Source organism: Polypterus senegalus, chromosome 14, assembly GCF_016835505.1.
Source record: "Polypterus senegalus isolate Bchr_013 chromosome 14, ASM1683550v1, whole genome shotgun sequence".
Lineage (NCBI taxonomy): Eukaryota > Metazoa > Chordata > Cladistia > Polypteriformes > Polypteridae > Polypterus > Polypterus senegalus.
This window is the reverse complement of record NC_053167.1, coordinates 9,989,796-10,010,712: the sequence shown is the minus strand read 5'-3', so window position 1 is coordinate 10,010,712 and position 20,917 is coordinate 9,989,796. Positions and strand designations below refer to the sequence as shown.

At 40.7% G+C, this 20,917-nt stretch overlaps 1 protein-coding gene across 1 annotated transcript; it reads right to left on the bottom strand.

Moving 5' to 3' along the window:
- Positions 1-9,867: 9,867 nt before the first annotated feature.
- Positions 9,868-19,963, bottom strand: LOC120514831 (uncharacterized protein C20orf85-like). Its single transcript, XM_039735424.1, has 4 exons — positions 19,862-19,963; positions 13,339-13,420; positions 11,456-11,557; positions 9,868-10,158 (listed from the first exon to the last, which is right to left on the bottom strand). The coding sequence occupies exons 1-4, from the start codon at positions 19,927-19,929 to the stop codon at positions 10,003-10,005; spliced, it is 408 nt and encodes a 135-aa protein (XP_039591358.1). The 5' UTR covers positions 19,930-19,963; the 3' UTR covers positions 9,868-10,002.
- Between the last annotated feature and the right edge of the window lie 954 nt (positions 19,964-20,917).

Sequence of the window (20,917 nt, the reverse complement as noted above, 5' to 3'; positions counted from 1 at the left end):
ACTTTGTTAAATGGTGCGACTCAAACCACTTACACCTTAACACCAGCAAGACCAAGGAGCTGGTGGTGGATTTTAGGAGGACCAGGCCCCTCATGGACCCTGTGATCATCAGAGGTGACTGTGTGCAGAGGGTGCAGACCTATAAATATCTGGGAGTGCAGCTGGATGACAAATTGGACTGGACTGCCAATACTGATGCTCTGTGTAAGAAAGGACAGAGCCGACTATACTTCCTTAGAAGGCTGGCATCCTTCAACATCTGCAATAAGATGCTGCAGATGTTCTACCAGACAGTTGTGGCGAGCGCCCTCTTCTACGCAGTGGTGTGCTGGGGAGGCAGCATAAAGAAGAAGGATGCCTGGACAAACTGGTGAGGAAGGCAGGCTCTATTGTAGGCACGGAGCTGGACAATTTGACATCTGTGGCAGAGCGACGGACGCTGAGCAAACTCCTGTCAATCATGGAGAATCCACTGCATCCACTGAACAGGATCATCTCCAGACAGAGGAGCAGCTTCAGCGACAGACTACTGTCACCGTCCTGCTCCACTGACAGACTGAGAAGATCGTTCATCCCCCACTCTTCAGTTCCACCCGGGGTCGTAAACGTTAACATTATACAAAGTTATTGTCTGTTATACCTGCATTGTTATCACTCTTTAATTTAATATTGTTTTTTATCAGTATGCTGCTTCTGGAGTATGTGAATTTCCCCTTGTGATTAATAAAGTATCTATCTATCTATCTGTCATATAGTGCCTTATCTATCTATCTATCTATCTATCTATCTATCTATCTATCTATCTATCTATCTATCTATCGAAACAAATAAATAGAAAACAGATATTTATCACAGATGACTCTAAGAATGACGTTCGAGCAGTTTGCAAAGGGAGAACTCCATAAGTGTAAAAGGGGGATTTTAAGAAACGAGATTTCTGCCTTCACTTCAAGGGGTTCCAGCCACAGAAAACAAGGAAAACATAAACACGTAATACATAAATACTAAACAATAAATTAGCATAACAAAATTAGCAAAAATTGCGCAAAATCAAAAAAACACATGAAAGAATAATAACTCAATAAAAGAAATAACCCAAAAAGAGAAAAAACACACATAAATCCAAGGAGCAAATCCTGGCTGAAATATAACAGAGAGAATAACATTTCATAAGCTGGTTAGGTAAATGAGTGCAAAGCCTATTAAATACACAGGCCACACTAGCATATTGAATTTTGGTTGAACTTCATGGCTGCCTACCATACGTTGCCTAGGGCAGGCCACAAAGGTTTAGGTCAGAGGTCTCCAACACGTCGCTTGTAAGCTACCAGTAGCTCACAGCCCCTTTCCAAGTAGCTTGTCAGAGGGTTAATGAATCCTACATAAATTTAAAAACTTGATTAGTTAAATTAGGGGTGGGCAATCTTTCCAAAAAATCATATCACAATCCTTTTAACACAAAATTACGATCCACAATCTGAATTGCAATCTGTCTTTTCAATGTGGCATACACTTAAGAGAATATCTGGACTCAAACTCATCAAGACCTAAGTAACACTTTATTTTAAATATCAAACAAAGTTGACTTCAATTGTTCTCTCATTCCCTAGCTAAGCGAAGTTAAGAAACACACCGAAGCTGGCGAGTGAGTGAGGAAGGTCCCTCTTCTCGGCCCACTGCGTTTTTCTTGGATTCACACAAATAAATCAGTACCACAAGTGAACTATGATACATAACGAAATGAGAGAAGTCGCAAAATCAACCGGATTGTTCAAGCAAATTATAGAAAAAAACACGATCTAAATCCATTAAGTAAAGTAGACATTGGATTTTATATATTATATATTAGTAAACCTTCAAAATAATGTGCAGTTAAAGTCTCAACAGCATCCTCATCATTTCTGGAGCTTAGTAGAGTGAGATAACTATAAGAATCTTTATCAAGCATCTCTGAAAATGTCTGCTTTGTTTGGGTCTCCATACCTCTGTGAGTCTGACATGAATGTCATGAAATCAAAGTTTAGAACAAGACTGACAGACAAACATTTAAAGGACACCATAAGAGTGAACCTCAGTGGCTCCACTCCACCAGACACCTGCCTCTCTTGTTGACTCCATGCAGTGCCAGTCATCTGACTAACTGAAAAACACGTCACACATGCAACTGGACATGTGAATAAAGTGGCACAGTGACATGGCACAGTGGTAGTGCTGCTGCCTTGCAGTAAGGAGACTGTGGAAGATTGTTGGTTCGCTTCCTGGTTCCTCCCTGTGTGGATAGCGCTTTAAGTACTAAGAAAAGCGCTATATAAATGTAATGAATTATTATGGAACAAAATGACAAATGAAGAAGTCATATCTGTGTATTTGGAATGGCATTGTTTTGTTTTGACAGCATTCATGTTTTAATTCAATAGTGTGAGATACACTAGAAAATGCATACAGACATACAAAATGCACTTGCAGGTGAACTAAATAGTTTTTGTGATGTTTTAATGCAAAATGTGAGTTGTGGACACCAACATTTTGTAAATGTTCAGGCAAAACAAGCTTATTCAGTTTGTTTGGGTTGAAATAAGCTATGAGAAGAAACGTTAGAAAACATGAGTAGCTCTCGGCCATTTTCATTTTGTAAAAGTATCTCTCAGGGTAAAAAGGTTGGAGACCCCTGGTTTAGGTACACAGATTTACAATTGGCCTGTGGCACAGGTCAGCTATAGATCTATGGCCATTTTGGGGAAGAGTCATTGAGAAGAGGACATTTAAGAAATCAAGGCAACATGGTGGTGCAGTAGTAGCGTTGGTGCCAGTATGGAGACTGCGGTCCATGTCCTGAATCCTTCCTGCATGGAATTTGCATGTTCTTCCAGTGTGGGTTTCCTCTTGTGATGGACTGGCGCTCTCTCCAAGTGTGGTTTCTACCTTGGGCTCTTTGATTGCTGAGCTCCAACGGCCACCTGCCCTGGATAAGCAGGTTAGGAAGATGAATGGATGGATGTTTAAGAAATGTCAAATCAGTGTATCACAAGGTCTTCTGGATGACAGCTGTGCTCACCTTTAATCTAAGTGTGTGTGCACCATACTGGCAGGTATCTTTGCACATCATTTTTCTGAGTTGTTTGATGAGTCACGAGAATCATCTGTGGGTCTTGCTTAATAGCTCAACTGTGGTTTGCAGATAATGATTTTTTTAGTATTACCATTCACCATAATGTAAATGGAAACAAGGCCAAACATCTCAGGTAAACAATGACACAAGACAGAAATCTTGTAAACAGACAGTGAGAACGCTGACATTTAATTAAGCCTGTCGCTGGGTGTACTGCATTAGACATTAGAGCAAAATGCAAGCAACTCATTAAAAAATCTTCAAAAATAAGTAAGGTATCAAAGAGCAAAACTGGGAAAGTGCTACAAAATAACCATTACAATTATCTATGGAAGGTTCTTTGTCCAACTAATGTGAAAGAGAATCAAGTACGTTTAGAATAAGGACAGATACACATGATGTCACATGACATGACCTCCACTCGTGGTACATGACTGACTTGCCGACTGCTGTTGCTCATGTCGTTACCAGACCATGACTAAAAATCACTCGCAATACTTAATTTACCAGCTGCGAGCTCAGCTTCCAGCACCATCCTTCTCTTCCCTTTTCCTGACAACCAGTAGAATGCTGCTTGATGGAGCCAGTACTGTAGGAAGAAGGGTCAGACAGATACAATGGATTCAGCCACAATCTCTGCCGTTTTTGTCATGATACATGAAACACAATACATCGGACAACTCAACTAAAGGCCCCATGTTCCTTATTCCTCATTGCTGCATTATATGCTTTGAACTTCTGGATGAGCATTCATTGGTTGTCAGCTCTCATGCACATGGAGCTCACTCTACAATTACAGACAAAATAGCAAGTCATGGACTAGTTGGGTGAGTCACTGGCATTGTCACATTAAGTGACTGGCTTCATGGGAGAGTGCCACAGACTGCCTCCAGCTCACTAAGATTATGTAACTGAAGGCTACAATTGAAAATCACAGGACATGTCATCAAATGTAACATGGCATTAGGTGTCAATTGGGACAGAATTCCCATCCAGTAAAGCTGATCTCTCTGCCATTGTGGAGATGCATTTGAGGTCAGGCTCATGAATATGCTGTGCAAGGATCTCCAGAGATGATTCCAGGAGCTGGTGGGCCTCCTACCAAAGGCATTTACTACACTGAATGGCTTGTATTGGAATGACATCAAAGTTATGATCAAGGCCGTCACATCCTGGAGCACGGCCAGAGACTCGGCACTATTGCCTTTAAAAAGAACAATTACCCAGTGCCTCCCTTTCTCTTTAACAAGAATGCATCTAAAGGTTTTTATTCTATACTTTTCATTATTCTCTTATTAATTTAACTAATGCCTTTCATTTACTAAAGGGCATTTAAAGCCAAGTTAATTGATAACGAAAGTGTAATTATTCATCATACAATGAGATACAAGAGCACTTGTTAACATACGGCTGAGCTAAGGAACTCCTTTTGTTATCATGGTTAGTTTTGTCATGGCTTGCTATGCCTTGTGGTGTTTATGATCAATTGCTTATTTACTTTATAATAACTTTAATCAGACCTAATTGATTGAGCCATAAAGTTGCAAAATTGTTGTGTGAGTTGTTCATGAATGTCACATCAGAAAGGGTGGGCACAAGGGAGAATGTGTCCGTCTGAAGATCAGGGGCTGGACAGCAGAGATCTGGAGCGAAAGCATCAAAAACCCCCTCCATGAGGCCACTGGTGGAGCACCATTACGGGGCACAGTGACTCATACACAAGCACCAGAGGAGTAAAATCCAAACCAGCATCAAAACAGAGGACGCGGAGACGAGACTGGAAAAGGCTGGGAAGGAGGAGCCATGGGTGCGGCTCTGGTCACTCCATGATGTGTTTCTCCTTTTTTCTCAGGTTTCAGGCCTGGTTGAATTTGCTTTTTATATTGAATTGTGTGAGTGTGTGTGTGTGTCTGTTTTAATTTCTATGGTTTTCTGCAGTTACTCATCTTCCAGGGTTCCACACTATACTGGCTTGCAAGGTACAGTAAAAATGAAATGAAAATGACCAGAAGAATCAAAAATCAAAAAATGGGCCAAATGTCAAAACCAGGAGAGAAGGGTCTCTTTCGTCAAAGACAGAATATAATCAAAAAATTCGGAGTTAAAAAATAGTGGACATTTGTAAAACAACAAATGGCTAGATAAAGGTATATTGATACAAATAAACAAGGATTATCTGTGAAGCTTGGACACCCCAGAAACATCCAGGTTGATATTTGTATCATCGCAAAACTCGTGTCACAAATGAGCGCACCCTGGAGAATTCTGGGAAAGATCTTCATGGAGACGGCAGAAACAGAAACCCAACACAGTGTCACCCAAATAGGGAACAAAACTGTGTGATAACAAAATGCATTAACTTTATCAGAACAGATTCTAGACAAAATTAAACTCCAAATGTGATTTCATTTGAGTTGTAAAACCTTATAATCCACCTATAGAGTGATATGAACTGCACAGGGATTTACACAAAAAATACATAAAAGTTGGAGACCATAACACACACAGTCTATCTAGTATGGATAATAGAAATGGAAAAATATTTAAAGGAAATAAAGTCAAAATAATTTGGATTTAAACAAGGGAATGGTAAAGAAAAAGGCTGGGAAATATTGATCGCCAAAACCAAAATGTAAGCCAAAAAACCGTTGTGGACATTTGCACAGATTGAGTGTTATGATTATGTTTCAGTTTTTTTATTTCCTTATCAGGGATGATTTTTGCATGTGAAATCAAATGTATTGTTGTTATGTTCCATCCAGGATTTTTGTTGAATTATTATGTTTCATATTTTCATGTTATTTGTATTAGAATTGTGTATTATTAGCTGTTTGTATTCTGTCACCTGTTTGAATCCTTTACGTGTACTTTGTGGGTGGAGCCTCAGGAGGCGGGGCCATCCTGTTGTCACTGTTGCTGTTTTGTAAGTATTCAGTTCCTTTTGTTTTCTGACTAATTTTGCTATTATATTTGGTTTTATTTACCGTTTTGTGTTGTCATTTAGGTAAATCCTTTTTTGCTCTGTTAAGCATTTTGTGGTATTTTTTATCTATATACATTTTGATTTATTTGTTTTTTGTTTGAAATTGTCTCTACAAGCCACCGTTTAATGGTTCTCTCTCATGTAAGGTATTTGTGATATATCTTGGGACTCTACTGCTGTTTAGAACTTTAAAAGCCTATTTCCCCATTTTAAGCCTTCCAAAGGCAGCAGGTGGGAGACTAGCTGGATCGGTTTGCGACTCCTCTCTGTTAGATTTCAGCCAGGGTTCCACCCCTAGCTAGGATTCAAACCTTTGTTTTATGTCTTCTACTTATTTTTGATTCCTTTGTTTGTATTCATTTTATTTATGTTTATTTGCATTTTTCTTTGCATTTGATTTGGTCTGTATGTCAATATTTATGTTATGTGCCTTGAGTTTTGTGGGTGATCCCCTGAAGAGTCAGGACCATCTCCCCATCACCAGCATCACCTTAGCTCTATAAATATGAGGGTTGCCCACAGTCCCTTGTGGTTCATTTTTGAATATATTAGAGAGTGGTGAGTTCTTGCCTTTTTCTGATTTCCTGGAATTTTGAAACTGTGCTGTTTTTCTGACTTTGCCTTGTAGTTCCTTGTCTTTACATTCAATTTCTTTTTGCCATTTGTGCTCCATGGAGCGTCTTGTGTTGCGGAGCACTTTTGTGCAGAACAAATCTTTTTTGTTTTATCAACATTCTGTATTTGCCCTTTAACTAGTCGGGGTTTTGAAGGTAATACCCCCATTGCGTAGGCATTTTTGGAACTCTTTCAGAATTATGTGCTTTGGGACTTCTACTTCATAACACTCTGGGATGGCTAATGAAGATCCTGGTCTAGCATACTTCGTAGGCTTCATGTATTTTCACTATATTTGAGACTTCATCTTATAATATTTATGGGTATTAGGGTTACTGAATTCATGTTCTTATTTTTTTCAACATCTTGGTTTTCATCATGCGCCCTGCCCAGGGTTTGTTTCCTGCTTTGTGCTCTGTGTTGGCTGGGATTGGCTCCAGCAGACCCCCCGTGAGCCTGTAGTTGGGATATAGCAGGTTGGAGAATGAATGGATGGATGGTTTTCATCATGTGACTAGTAAAAGGCAAAGTAGAGCCCCAAAACTCTAATTAGAATAATGTTAACAAGTGTCCAAGGTTGAAATAAACTTATTTCTACTAAGCATAGACGGGCTATCTTCCACAAATAACACAATCACAATTCCAATTCCTTGTCTCTTTCTGCTCTGCGTAGGTTTTATCCACTGACCTCAACTCCGATTTCATGAGTAAGATGAGTAAGCTTCATTTATAATGGACCCGGTAGTGCTTCTGAGGCCATTACATTGTCACTAGAAAGCACTTCTTGGTCAGGCTATAGTGTCATGAAACAGAGAAGTCCTCTTCAAGCGTGACCCAAAGGCACCCAGAGACCCCAACAGGGCTTTCCACCCAAATTACAAGCCCCATACTGCCCTGTGGGTGTCCACGCTAGAGCCAGACCAAGAAGTGCTTTCTAGCGACAATGTTATATCCCTGGGATATGAGCTGCTCTTTAGATGCTGTCTCCCCGTGTCTATCCATTATAGTATCTCCCCAACTGGGAACAGGAACAGGGAACTTTGAGCAGGGATGTGCATCCATCGATACTGTCCGTCCATAATGGCCTCCTGGCCAGACAAGTGACCTCTCCCCACACCAGACGTTATGTTAGTTAATCTATTTTAATATCTTTTGGATATTTTTTGGGAAGTTTGTAAGAAACTGGTAGAAGAACATAAATAACAATCTAGGGTTTAAGTATTTAATGCATTGTATCTTTGTGGTGTCTCTGAGATGATTGTTGTCTACTCCTTGTTATATTGTATGATTTGGGTTCATTTATTGCCCAATTTCTTTATCTTGTTTATATCAGGCCGGTCCTGAGTTTAATTTTTTAGGAAGATTCAAAATATGCATTATCAGGGCTATAGAGAGATATATAGAATTTATCTATTGTCATGCATGTGTGCCAGAGGGCTCCCCCACAAACTCTGCCAAGGTAAGCAGTACCTCTCCAGGACAAGAGGGCTTAATGCTGCTAATAATCTCGTGTCCTTTTTCCACAGCTCAGAAGATGCGCCCATTGAAGGCAACCGAGTCCAATAGTGAGGTTCAATGGCGGTCCTCCCCTTTCCAGCCCTGGAAACATAAAAAGTGTAACCCCAGGAAGGTGGCATCATTCTTGAGAGGACCACGGAAGAAAGAGGAGCCCAGATTCTTGATTTTGCTGGAAATGAATGTATTATCTTTTCAGTTCAGTAAACATGATTACCAGGGTGGTATCCCTAAATTTTCTATTTTTTCGCTTCCCTCCTTGCTGCCGGTCACACTGTTTATCAATAGCTTTGAGAGGTGTTAAGCCTTTACCTACAAACTAATGATTTATCATTTTGTGAATGAGTGGTGAACCTCACTAATACTATAGGGGATTGTTACACAGGATGACCTAGGTAAATAAAAACAATTCCCATAATTGCTGGAAAAGTAGAAGTGTTACTTTCTTGTAACAGCCCACTCTTGCTTTTATATTCATTTTCTAGAGCATTTGTTTCTGGTATCAAGCCTGCAAGGGGATTTGAGAAGACAACGTTAGATGAAGATAGCGAGAAAGAAGATATATCCTGAGAACTTTTGTCATGGTGATAAAGAAGCAGCAATTATGCAGTCTTCATAAAGTTGATCTGACCCTACCAGGCAGTTTAAGTGTTAGATCTTTGTTCTTCTTTCTTTATATTCAGTTCTTTTTTAGCCAAATTGTACTTTTTGGTCATCTTTTTTCAGGAATCTCTTTGTAAATTTGCAATTAGCCCTCTTTGTGTGGTTTGTCCTTAATGTATACATTTATTATACATGAGCTGCATTCACACAGCGGTATTCTATTTCTCTGGAGTCGTTTTTAAAGCTCCTCTGTCTGTCATACTAGCTAGTACACATGGCCGACTCCTGAGGAGCCACACCGTGTCCATGCCAACTTTATAAGAGTTGTCAACCAATCCTTTTCTCTTAATTTTAAATATAGTGTAATGATATGCTCTGCCTGTGCAGTTCATGGCTTCTGAAAGTCTTAATAAGCCTTATTCTGCTGCCCCCTTTCTGTCTGATGCCTACTACAAAACTTTCTTGCAAATTAAGTAATATGTGCTGAGTGATTTAGATATCAGGACCAGTTTTTAAAATGTATTTGCCGGAACCCCTAAGCATTTTGATTTATAGGCATTAAGGGAGTGAAAAGGGTTAATGAGGTGCCGGGTCCTAGATCCCCTTTCCAGGACTCCATAATTTGCACCTTATTTAAGGTTCTTGGAATGTGGTTCTGGAAAAATTTACCACCCAAAAGGTGACTCTGGGCATATGAGGCACCAAGAACTTTACAGTGGACATATTAGCCCCTCTACCCTTATGTTAGACCCAAGGACCTTGCAGTGGATGTGTTACAAAAATGATACAGCATACATTATGTTGTCACAGCCTGGTGTTGGATGTAGTAAGTCTCTCAGAAGATAATGGAGGACACTTTAAATCCAAGTTACTAAATGATGGGAAGGTTATACTTTGGAAACCTAGATACTGTATGTAAGTGTCTATTGATGGACACATGCTCTCATGTTCAGCAGAAAAGAACTGGACCTCAGAGCTTAATTCTGAATGTATAGAACCATATAACTGTGCACAATAGGACCCTGAGGCATATTGATGTGTACAACTTTATTTAATGTCATGGACAAAATAAGCTCTCAAAACCAGTTGCTGGATCTGTGACGTCTAGAGGACCAATCACAACCTAGGCGGAACTGTCAATCCAAGAGTTCTCTTGAGTGACTGGAGCTGAACACAATTAACTGATGGCTTCCCTCGGCCACTTCATGTCTCTAAGAAAGCTCTTCTGGCCTTTATAGACCCTCCCGTACCGTTCCAGCTGTAATTCTGGGACAGTTGACCTCCAGCCTATGAAACCCTGTGTGGTTTGAGGTAGAGGAGGTGAAGGGGCCACCTGAAAGTAATGAAAAGAAATAATGAAGTGCAGGATTGTTTGTTGTACACCTGAGGAGCAGACTTGGGCATCATTTGTAAAACATTGCATGTATTTGAGCATGGAAAATAAGCGTACACCAAAAAAACAGGAAAATGTGTAAATCAGAAAAGTCTGATTTACAAAACCTGGTATATGCATGTTTCTACACAATTTACCATTTATCAATGATGCTTATGTTGTAAATGTGCATACAGTACATGCCAACCCTGAAACAATCATATATATCATGCTAATCAACCTCAGCATATGCTATCATGATGCTGCAGACCTTCATTAGTTAGTAGAGGTGCTTCCCACCTGAAAAGCTCAGACACTGTCACCGGGCATATATAATGACATGATTGCTGCTATAGTGAATAGTGCAGGCCACAGGACACACTGAGTGTCCAGCCAGTTACCTTACCAACAAGCCTGCCACAATGTATAGCACCATTATGTCTACAAAAGCTACCACCAAGCAACAACGTTTGTCAGTCTCATCTTGGCATCACAGATGGCTTATGTGTTAATATAGTGTAACTGCTCACAGTTAACAAAAGCAGATTCATTCTTCCTAGGTGCCCTTATTGCAATATGAGTGCCGTAAATTACTCTGAGTACATTAGGAGAATTGGACACTGCTGTAAATTGCCTTTTTATGTTGGCAAAAACCTGTTATGTTATGTATGTGCACTCACACCATATGAAAACTAAATGAGGTGTCTTGCTAGTCATTTAATTGGTTTCCAGAACCATGGGCATGATGGAGTGGAGCTTGGGTGAGACATTCCTGACCTGTCAGCCAGTTTAGGGAACTAAAATACAGTCAGTGCATCATATTCATCACCTCAGTGATATGAATTAGCTGGTTTTGCTGCATTCCTCTACTAGAATTTCATCATATCCCAGTTTCTCAGAAATATTGGGTCAGAGTAGCAAAAAATATACACTATGTAAGTTCTCTCATCCTTTATAAAACCCTTTTTGTGTAGAAAGTTGTTTAGCCACAATTTGGGCCTCTTTTTGTGCATTTTAGAAATCTGACCCCGGCCCTCTGTTAGGTGGACTACGACTCTTTTCTCTGACTCTGATGTTTAATCCTGCTGATGACTATACACTTTATTATGCAGGTGGTCGTCATTCCTGTCCCTGTGGTGTTTGCTCTTTTCTGATCGTCCCCTTTACCTTCTCTGTGAACTAGACAGACATCACTTATTTTAATATAGCACTTCTCATCATGAAATTTAATTTAACTTGCCCATTTGTTACACCTCACCTGGATATACTTCTCTGGAGGGGTTGTAGGTCGCGTCTGAATCTGCTCAGGCAGTTCCAGTTGACTCTTGTCCTTTTTCATTTCTGAATTGTTCACCACCAGCTACGATAAGAAATTAACAAAGTGCGTTTAGGAGAGCACAAGTCTGGGCCAAAGAAGCATTTCCAGGTCCGGGAAGAGCTTTCAGTAAACTGCTCTTCACCTTCTGGTTTCTTGTAACTTTTTCCTACATGCCATGGCCTTCTTTTTAAATGTGTATCTCATGTCATCGCTGTGGCCTGAACCCGGGTTAAGAGGATTGTGAGTAATGAGCATATTTTATCAGTCAGGTTACATCCATGCTAGCGTTTTCACATCATTTACAGAAGTATCTCAGTCCACACTAAAATGACTGAAAATGTAGCTACACTGGACGTGTATGTATTGGCCAAATAAGAAAAGGGAAGTGTACTCTACACTGGGCATTCATTTGTAGTATGCATTTACACACTTAAAACAACAATGGTGAATGCAAAAAAACAAGAAGAAGGTTGCTTTGTTTGGACTCAAAATGAGGGGTGTCACACATGCACGTCATAGGGTCACCCTATAGATTCCTCATAGGTATCTAATTTCACCCCAGCCCAAGAGGGGGCGCTGCCACTAACTATGTTGTCTTCCTTTGCCTTCAAAGAGCTTAGAGACTGCCCAGTGAGGGCAACTGACTACGGCCCTTTCAGTCCCGAGACCATAAAAGGATGACTACCTGGAAGGACGGGTCACTCACTGACTGGGAGAGTGAAGAGAAGGAGCTCCTTTGTACACTGATCCCGAGTAACCTAAAGACACCTTTAGAGGCATTGTTTATGTTGTTTATAATGCCATTGGGTGAATCTTTTGTTTGTTTTTGCACCATTGTGCGCTGGTTTTGTTGGACCAAAGACATAAACAGGCACCTCAACATTTATTTTATTATTAGACCCTTCGTTTCCCTTGGATGACCACAGGTGGAAGTGTAATTGAAAATTATGTATGAGTGCAAGGTGAGCAAAGCGGCTGAGAGGACAGACTGGGAGTCATGTCAGTGCAAGTACAGTGATGTTTCACAGTGCTACTATCTGTCACCTTCCAACAGGGAAGTGCTACATACCGTATTAAGCACGAACCAATCAGAGTGCAATTAAAGCTCTCCATCTTCACCCATTCTTCTGCAATCTTGAGCTATCAATGCTGAAATATATGTCTCTGGAGTGCACTTTCAAAAGTCTCCATTTCCAGTGGTTAAAAATGCCAGGGTAGTGTAGACGAAATGGAGACAAATGTTTTTAAAGAGAACAAGTAGTAGTGGACACAATGTTGACGAATGAGATTCTGTGTCCTGAAGACAGCTTGAAAAGAGAAGGAAACAGGTGACTTGAAATCAGGGTTTGAGTCTAGCAGATGTAAGTAGGGCTGAATGAATACAATTGGAGATGCTTATACAACAGACTGGTCCTAAACGACAGAGGGAGCTGAAATATTCAATGCCAATAGGAGCAAAATGGGCCAAGCTGGACTAAGCAAAATAATAAGGACCAAGAAGATGTTAGCCTGGCAGAATACGAGGCAAGTAGAAAGGTTGAGAGTGAGAATTAGTTGGATCAATCTTGTTCCAACAGGGGAGAGTGTGAAGGTACATGGACCTGCAGGCAAACCATTTCTAGAGATGGAATAAGATTGACCGTAAGTCTGAGCACAGGGCAATAAATAGGCTAGGATAAAGGCCCAGTGTAACCTGACAACTACTGTCAAAACTTTACATCAATCTTGTCTTCTAACTGGACATTGAAATATCCCACCGCCTCCAGCTCTCGTGGTGGACTGAAAAACACAAAGATGCACTCCTAGATATCAGGACAGCTCACCTCCTGGTATGATGTTGTAAGGAATCCCCAGTTTGTAGGCCAAGCCCGGGCAGCCTCCTCCTCCATGTGAACGTGACTTTTCCTGCAAAGACATATGGTCAAAGTGAATGTGACGAAATTCCAAGAGACTCTTGACTGATTGAGTTATAGCAGGGAGATCCAGCATTGGCATAGTTGATGAATGTTACTCCTATTGAAAGTGTATCTTCACATATCCTCCTGAACTCATCCTACCCAAATAAACCAACGCTGAACTAGACTGCAATGCCCTATCAACAATTCATATTTAATAACGACTGTGTGCATTTCACTTTGCCCTTTGTGTTTAGACTTTGCATTGCACCATCTTCTTGATTAATTTCACAACATTTTAAGTCAGTATCTTACGTACTTTCTGAGTTACAGCAGTTACAGGACCACATAAAGACAGTTTGTTTTATTTATGTGAGTTATATTGTGACGAAGTATCAAGTTAGCAGTAGGTTGCCACAGGCATGGATGCCACCAGAATAGCACATGGCCGAGAAAAGTCACATCACAGACAGAACCTCACTGGCAAGAAGAGTGGTTGTGTATGTACCATTGTAGGAACGCAGGGGGGGCACTAGGTGGTAGTAGACCCTATAAGGCATGGTGTCTCACAAGTGCCCCAGGAAGGAGCACCAGTGCAGGAAGAACAAAGGAATAGAAAGTGGTAGACCAGGAAAGACTCACACATGGATTCCTCTCCCACCTAACCGCTAAGTGTACACTTCTTGACCTGGAGGAAGGTGCCATCTTGCTGTTTTTTGTGAATGGACAGTACAGAAATCACCTTAAAGACCAGCCATTTAAAGTAAACTATAGACTTCGCTAATGGGAATTATATTCTTGTGTTCTTAAAGCCATAGATGGGCCTCTGCTGATACCAGAAGTGATCAAGTGTGGCTCCATAAGGCTGAGAGTTTTCGCAGCTGGCAGCATTTTATTTTCTTCTTTTTGTTCCTCACTGTATAACACTGCCATCACAGCAGAAACTGTTAGGATAGCACCTGCTGCCAGGCTTATCTGCGTATACACGGTAAGCCTGGGGCTGCTGGTGCTCCACCGTCTGTGAACGTGTGCTGGTGTATCGCTGTGCAGCAGTCAATGTTGAACAGGAGTGCCAGAAACCACCTTGGAGATATTCTTTATTGAGTGCTCCTGCAGGTTACTGCCTTCTTCTGCTTTTGGTTACTGTTTATACCGAATTTGTTTTTTTTCTTCCTGCCTTCAATGTTTTGTCATGAATTTTGAATGTGGTGTTTGTCTGTACATTGGAGCCACTTAGCTTGACAGCCATCTTAGGCTGGAGATGTGAAGCAGGCGCTCACTGGTTGCTTAGTAGGAAGCTCATTAGCTTTTCCTTCCTTGGGGAGACTTAGAGTCAGGGCTTGATAGGGACAGCACACATGGTGTGTCTCTCTCTTTTACTACAAACAAAGACATGTAAAAGCACAGCTTTACTTTTTCATGCCAGGTGATTCGTGACAGAAAGTATGTGAAGTTTTGAGGAAGCTTTTAGTTAAAGACTTTAAGACTTCTCGTATATTTTCCTATATACAGGTATACTGTACATACACATATCCATTATATACTCTTTCTATAGCTATAGATAGAGATATAGATATAAATACGTACACTCATACATACAGTACATATAGATATACACTTATTAAGTTATTTCTTAAGGCCATAATTCCAATATTGAGTAGGGCCTACATTTGCTCATAAGACAGCCTCAAATCTCTGTAGCATGGATTCCATTGAGATTCTGGTCCATGTTGACATGATTGTATCTCACAATTTCTGCAGACTTGTCAACGTAAAAACACATTCATTCGGTGATTCTCTTGTTCTACCCCCTACCAAAGGTGGTCTATTGTGTTCATTAAACCAGTTTGAGATGACTTTTGCTTTGTAACGTGGTGCATTATCATTCTGGTAGAAGCTATTAAGAAGACTGGTAAATTGTATCCATGTACATGGTCAACAGCAATACTGAAAAAGGCTGTAGCGTTCAAGAGATGATCGATTGGTACAAACAGACACAAAGTGTACCAAGAAAAAAATTCCCCACACCATTATACCACCACTACCAGCCTTGCCTGTTGACACAAGGCAGATTGGGTGCATGGATCCATGCTGTTGGCACCAGATTATGATCCTACCATCTGTTTGCCACAGCAGAAATCAAGATTCTTCATTCCAGGCTATGTTTTTCCTGTCTTCAACTGTCCAATTCTGGCAAGCCTGTGTCCACTACAGCCCTGACATACTCTTCTTGACTGACATGAGGGAACCAAGCATAATTTTATTTTGTTGTAGTCCATCCACCTCAAGGCTCAATGTGATGAGCATTCTGAGATGCTTTTCTGCTCACCACAGTTGTGGTTTTCTGGGTTACCATAGCCATAGCACGACCCTCTGGCCATTCATCTCTGACCTCTCATATCAACAAGATGTTTTCATGTTTTTGTCCTCCAAACTGCTACTCACTAGATCTTTTTGGATACTCACACAATTCTGAGTACACTTTAGATACTGTTCCTTAAAAAATCGCATACGACCAGCAGTTACTGAGATACTCAAACCAGCTTGTGGTGCCAACAATCACGCCACAGTTGAAATCAGCAAGATGTTTTTTTCCCATTCGGGAGTTTGATGTGAATATTAACTGAAGCTACTGACCTGAATCTGCAAGATTTTATGCATTGCAATGCTGCAACATAATTGGCTGATTAGATAATTACATGGATAAGCTGGTTTATAGGTGATCCTAATAATTTGCTCAGTGAGTATTGTAGGCGGAGAATGGGAATCCCGGGCCGATATCCCAATAACTGCACAGGATGCCAGTTTGATGACACGAGCAAATTGGCCAGAGGGACAAGCAAATAATTTGGACCCGGCGAGTATACTGTAGTAGACGGACTAAGAAAAACAGAGGATTTGAAGATGTTCCTTCCTCCATGCACCAGGTGTCAGTGGTTCTCATATAGGCACCCAGCTGAGCCACCCGCAATCCAGAACTGCAGCCCTGTCAGGGTCCCTGAGGGTCGAGAGAGGGTGCTGCTGGGGGAGTACCTCCTCTGGAAACACTTCCAGCTCCGGCATAAAAGAGTGCCTGATGCCTCAAATCATGGAGCCAGAGTCCGGAGGAAGGAGAATGAAGCTTGTGTGGAGGAGTGGAGGCAGTGACAGAAAGTGAGAGAAAGAGAAGACAAAGCATTGCTGGGTGCTTTCTATTTACTGGCTGTATTATACTTGGTGCTGTGGGAAACACTTACAGAGAAGGGTTTCTCATGAATAAACACTCTTTTGTGCTTTTACACTTGTGGCCGAGCTTTTGTGTCGTGTGGGGAGCTGGAGCACCCTCTGGTGGGCACAAGTGGCATATGGGGAATGGAACCACTCCATGTCCTCAGCTTCTTGCAGTCTGTCTACTATAGTATACTGGCTGGGTACAAATTTATCTCCTTGTCCCTTCGGCTAGTTTACTTGCATAATAGCACTTGCATCCCATCTGGGTAATGGGATATATCTTAAATATAAACATCTACACGTGGAAGTGTGTGTGTCTGTCGGGCCCGGAAGTGAGAGGTAAAGTCAGGGTAAGGGCTCCACCTCCGAGGATACATAAGTGAGACCAGCACATTGGCAAAACGAAACCTCTGAAGAAAGAGTCACTTGCTTAGCGCCTATTACAGAAGCGAGGTGAGCACATTGCCAAAATGGTATCCCTTTTACATTTCCTCCCACAGCTAATACACAAGCGAGGTGAACACATCGGCAAAATGAAATCTCTGAAGAAAGACAGTCGCTTAACCACTAATGCACAAACTGTGCAAGCATATCGGCAAAACGAAACCTCCTAGGAGAGAGATGCCCAGAGTAGCTCCTTTCAATTACCTGACATCTCTACATTTCAATTATTCTTTCTGACTTTTCTCAATAGTTTCTAGGACCCTGTGCTTTTTAGAGAATGGGCTTATACAGCTAGCATTAATATAAATATATATATATAATATATATATATATAAATATATATATATCCTTATATATAATTTGATACTATCCGTATGTATGATGTTCGCGTCATCAATACCCCATATGTTTGGTGTTCGCGTCAATACCTCGACTCAATGCAAGTTGGAACCATGCAATGGGACTCTGCCTTTGTAGTTAGAACATAATGTGGCAAACGCAGACGCAGTATTGCATGATTGGCTAAGAATGTTCGAATGCTTCAGTGACGCCGCTGGACGGCCGAGTATAGTAAGTTGGTGTTGGTTAAGCAGATAACAGTAAGTTCGGTTGGTTTTTGGAACGTTGGTTTGGTGGGGCGTACTTTCCAGGACTAACATTGTCGACTGACTTAAACCCTTCGACAGCTCCGGAACCGTAAGTAATTTAGAACATATCGCCATTTGCTTGCTACGTCGAAATCTATCTTTGGGCAGTTCAGTCTTGGCTTCCGTCCTTCTGACATCTGTTGGCAAACTGAGTAATGACGGCTGGGTATTAACAACAGTCATTGTTTAAATTTTAGCCAATCTCAGATCTAGAATGACCATGCCAACATACAGTAATTATTACTCCGATTCTGATTAGAGTCGTAAAATACGGTTTGTTTTGAAAATTTGTTTGCTGGAAAAAACCAAATGAGGTGTGCCAAAGAGCAGAGTTCACGTCTCGCAGCCCCATTTAAACAGGAAGCTCTTCATTACATTGGCTGAAAAGGTTTATTTTAAGCACAAATCAGTGCCATGATAACAAAATCATTTCAAGGACTTAAAAAGCAAATAATTCTTTGCAGAGAAAGTATGGATTGCACAAACGTAGAATTTGTAGCCGATTCAATCGGGCTCTCAGTCGCTAGTATATATATATATTCATTGCGATTGTATGGGTCGGGACTCAGACTACGAATGCAATGAATGTAATTACTCCAATCTACAGGCTGTCAAATAAACGAACAACATGCCGTGGTGCAGCATAAAGGGACTTTGTCTCTGATGCTGATGTTCGAGGTTCGATCCCAGCAAGGGGAGCAGTGGAGTGTGTACACCTGATGAGCCCAATAAGGGCAAAACATGTGTTGTGTACTCTTTGCATTATTTGACAGTAAACTATGATATATATATATATATATATATATATATATATATATATATATATATATATATATATATATATATATATATATATATATATATATATATATATATATATATATATATATATATATATATATATATATATACAGTATATATATAGTATATAGTACTGGTCCATAGTCCATTCTGTTTGTGCAGCTTAAGAGTTTGTGTATTTTAACCATATTTAGAAATGTGTGTCATGTTCTGTCATTCCATCCAGGACTGATTCCCACTTCACTGTTAAAAACAGATTGATATCAAGTAAATAATTTACAATACATTAAGAGGAGAAATGTGAATTAATTATCATGAAGTATAGATTAAGATGTGAAGTATAATAAATAGATTAATACAAAACAAAGTAGAGCCTGACATTAAATCAATAGTCTGTACACACTTATAAGTTCTTATCTTTATCACGCCGCTACTTTTTTGTTTTACTCTAAACACAATCACAAGGCCCTCCAGACATGGATGTACTTGCAGTATAAAGAGTTGACAGCTTCTTCACACTTTAATTTGACTAAATGGTTTCCCAAGTGTCTATTTTCTTACTCTCTGTCTGTGTCTGCACTGGTACAGGCTCTCTGATTCAGCAGGTTCATTCACTTCATGTTTTTTTTGCTTACATTGTCATAGCTTTAGTGAAAGGTGTAAATATAATCAGGAGGCTGCTTACTGCAAGTACTTCATATCTTCAGGAGACACTGTCTGAATCCTGTGTCTGGTTTAAGGCAAATTGGTGACTCTGTGTTAGCTGAATATGATAGACTGGGTGACACTCTGATGAAGTGCCCTTTATCTAGGCCTGGCTCCAGCCCCTTGTCAACAAAATTGCATGAAATTAAGTGCTTTGAATAGATCAGGAAAGCTCAATATAAATGTAATGAACTATTATTATTAAATTGGATAAGTAAATGGACGAATATACAGTATACATTTTCAAGCCCCCAGCAAAAGTATGGTTGCTGGCCTCTCATTTTATGTGTGCTTTACAACCTACCACAGTCTTATTTGTCCATAAATCGAGCACAGAGAAGTGATTCTCATACACCACTTTCTAGATCATCTGACAGCATTTTTCATGGTAACTTATTGAAGCATTTTTGAAACTCGACCAGTTTATCTCTTGTTGAGCATGCCTTATTGTATCCAGTTTGGCTCCTTAGTTTTACTGCCCAATTCCTGGTCACTACTATTTACAGCTTCTTTAACTCACACACACACTTCCATTGTTATTTAACAGACGTCTTCTAAGACACACTCCTCCTCCGACTTCCCATAACCACTGTTGTTTATCTGGCTCAAATTTAATAACAATACGCTCGTCTGGTAACACTTACCAGATCTGATCCTGTGCCACAAAGTTGCATGTCTTTGCAGGGTTTGCTGGAGGTTTCGCGGCAGCCATGCTTTCTCGCCTCAGACACTCACCATGTGCAGCACTGTTTACTGTTTCCTGAGCAACGAGCTCTGTCTGGATCCTCATCTATTGTTCTGGCTGCCATAGCAACCACTGCAAGGCCTGTCACCTCTCTCATCCCTCATTACACATACAAGAAGCAAGATGACAAAAGTCAGAGAGACTGGTGTTTGAATGGAAATAAAGTGTTATGTCACTGTGGGACGGTAATGCACCCCGAGAGGAAATAACACAAACAGCATGGCAAAGCTAAACCCGCAGAGTGCAGCAAAAGCAAACTCCTTGTGCCCCCCAACCTTACTCACCAACCACCTTTGCAGGTCAGCTCAACTCTGAGTTAACCCTTTAATTCCCATTGTGCCCCACAGCCAGCTGCTTTACTTTCCAGTACAGCCACTGATCCCTCAGTTAACACTGCACAGGCCTTGTCACCTCTCAGTTCAGGAAGTGTAGCTTTGATCAGACTGAATCTTCTCCCATTTCAGTCACTGATCAGGCCTCTATTATCTCATTGAACCCATAAGACACCTAGGATGACTATGAAGAGTTCAGCCCCTGCCCATCAGTGTAACTCTGATCAGTAGTCCTCCTCCTCTCCCAGTTTAGTAAAAAAACAGCATTGTAATGCTGAGCAGGCATCCTTCTGTCCCAGTTTAGTCTCCGTCCATCCCAATGTGACTCTGAACTGTTGTCATAATCACCCAATTAATTCACTGACTCCCAGTGTTATCCTTAGTTGAGCCACTTCAGAGACTGATCATCAATGAATCTCTGATCAAACCTTCTGATCTCCTAGTTTAACCAGCACCGTGACACTGAGCAGGTCCCTTTGCTTTCCAGTTTCCAGTTCTATTGTGACTGATCAAGTCTATACAACCTCCACTTTACACTTTAACTGCCCATAATGGCTCTGAGAAGGTCTCAGTTCAGTACAATACTTGAACTTTGTGTGTGACTATGAACTGGTGTCATCACC

Bases quoted from the DNA above. Each gene is read 5' to 3' on its own strand.
- LOC120514831 (XM_039735424.1), bottom strand. From the start codon at position 19,929: ATGGCTGCCGCGAAACCTCCAGCAAACCCTGCAAAGACATGCAACTTT. The intron at 13,421-19,861 runs GTAAGTGTTACC...ATGTCTTTGCAG, and splicing joins GTGGCACAGGATCAGATCTG to GAAAAGTCACGTTCACATGG. The intron at 11,558-13,338 runs GTGAGCTGTCCT...TTCTTATCGTAG, and splicing joins TTACAACATCATACCAGGAG to CTGGTGGTGAACAATTCAGA.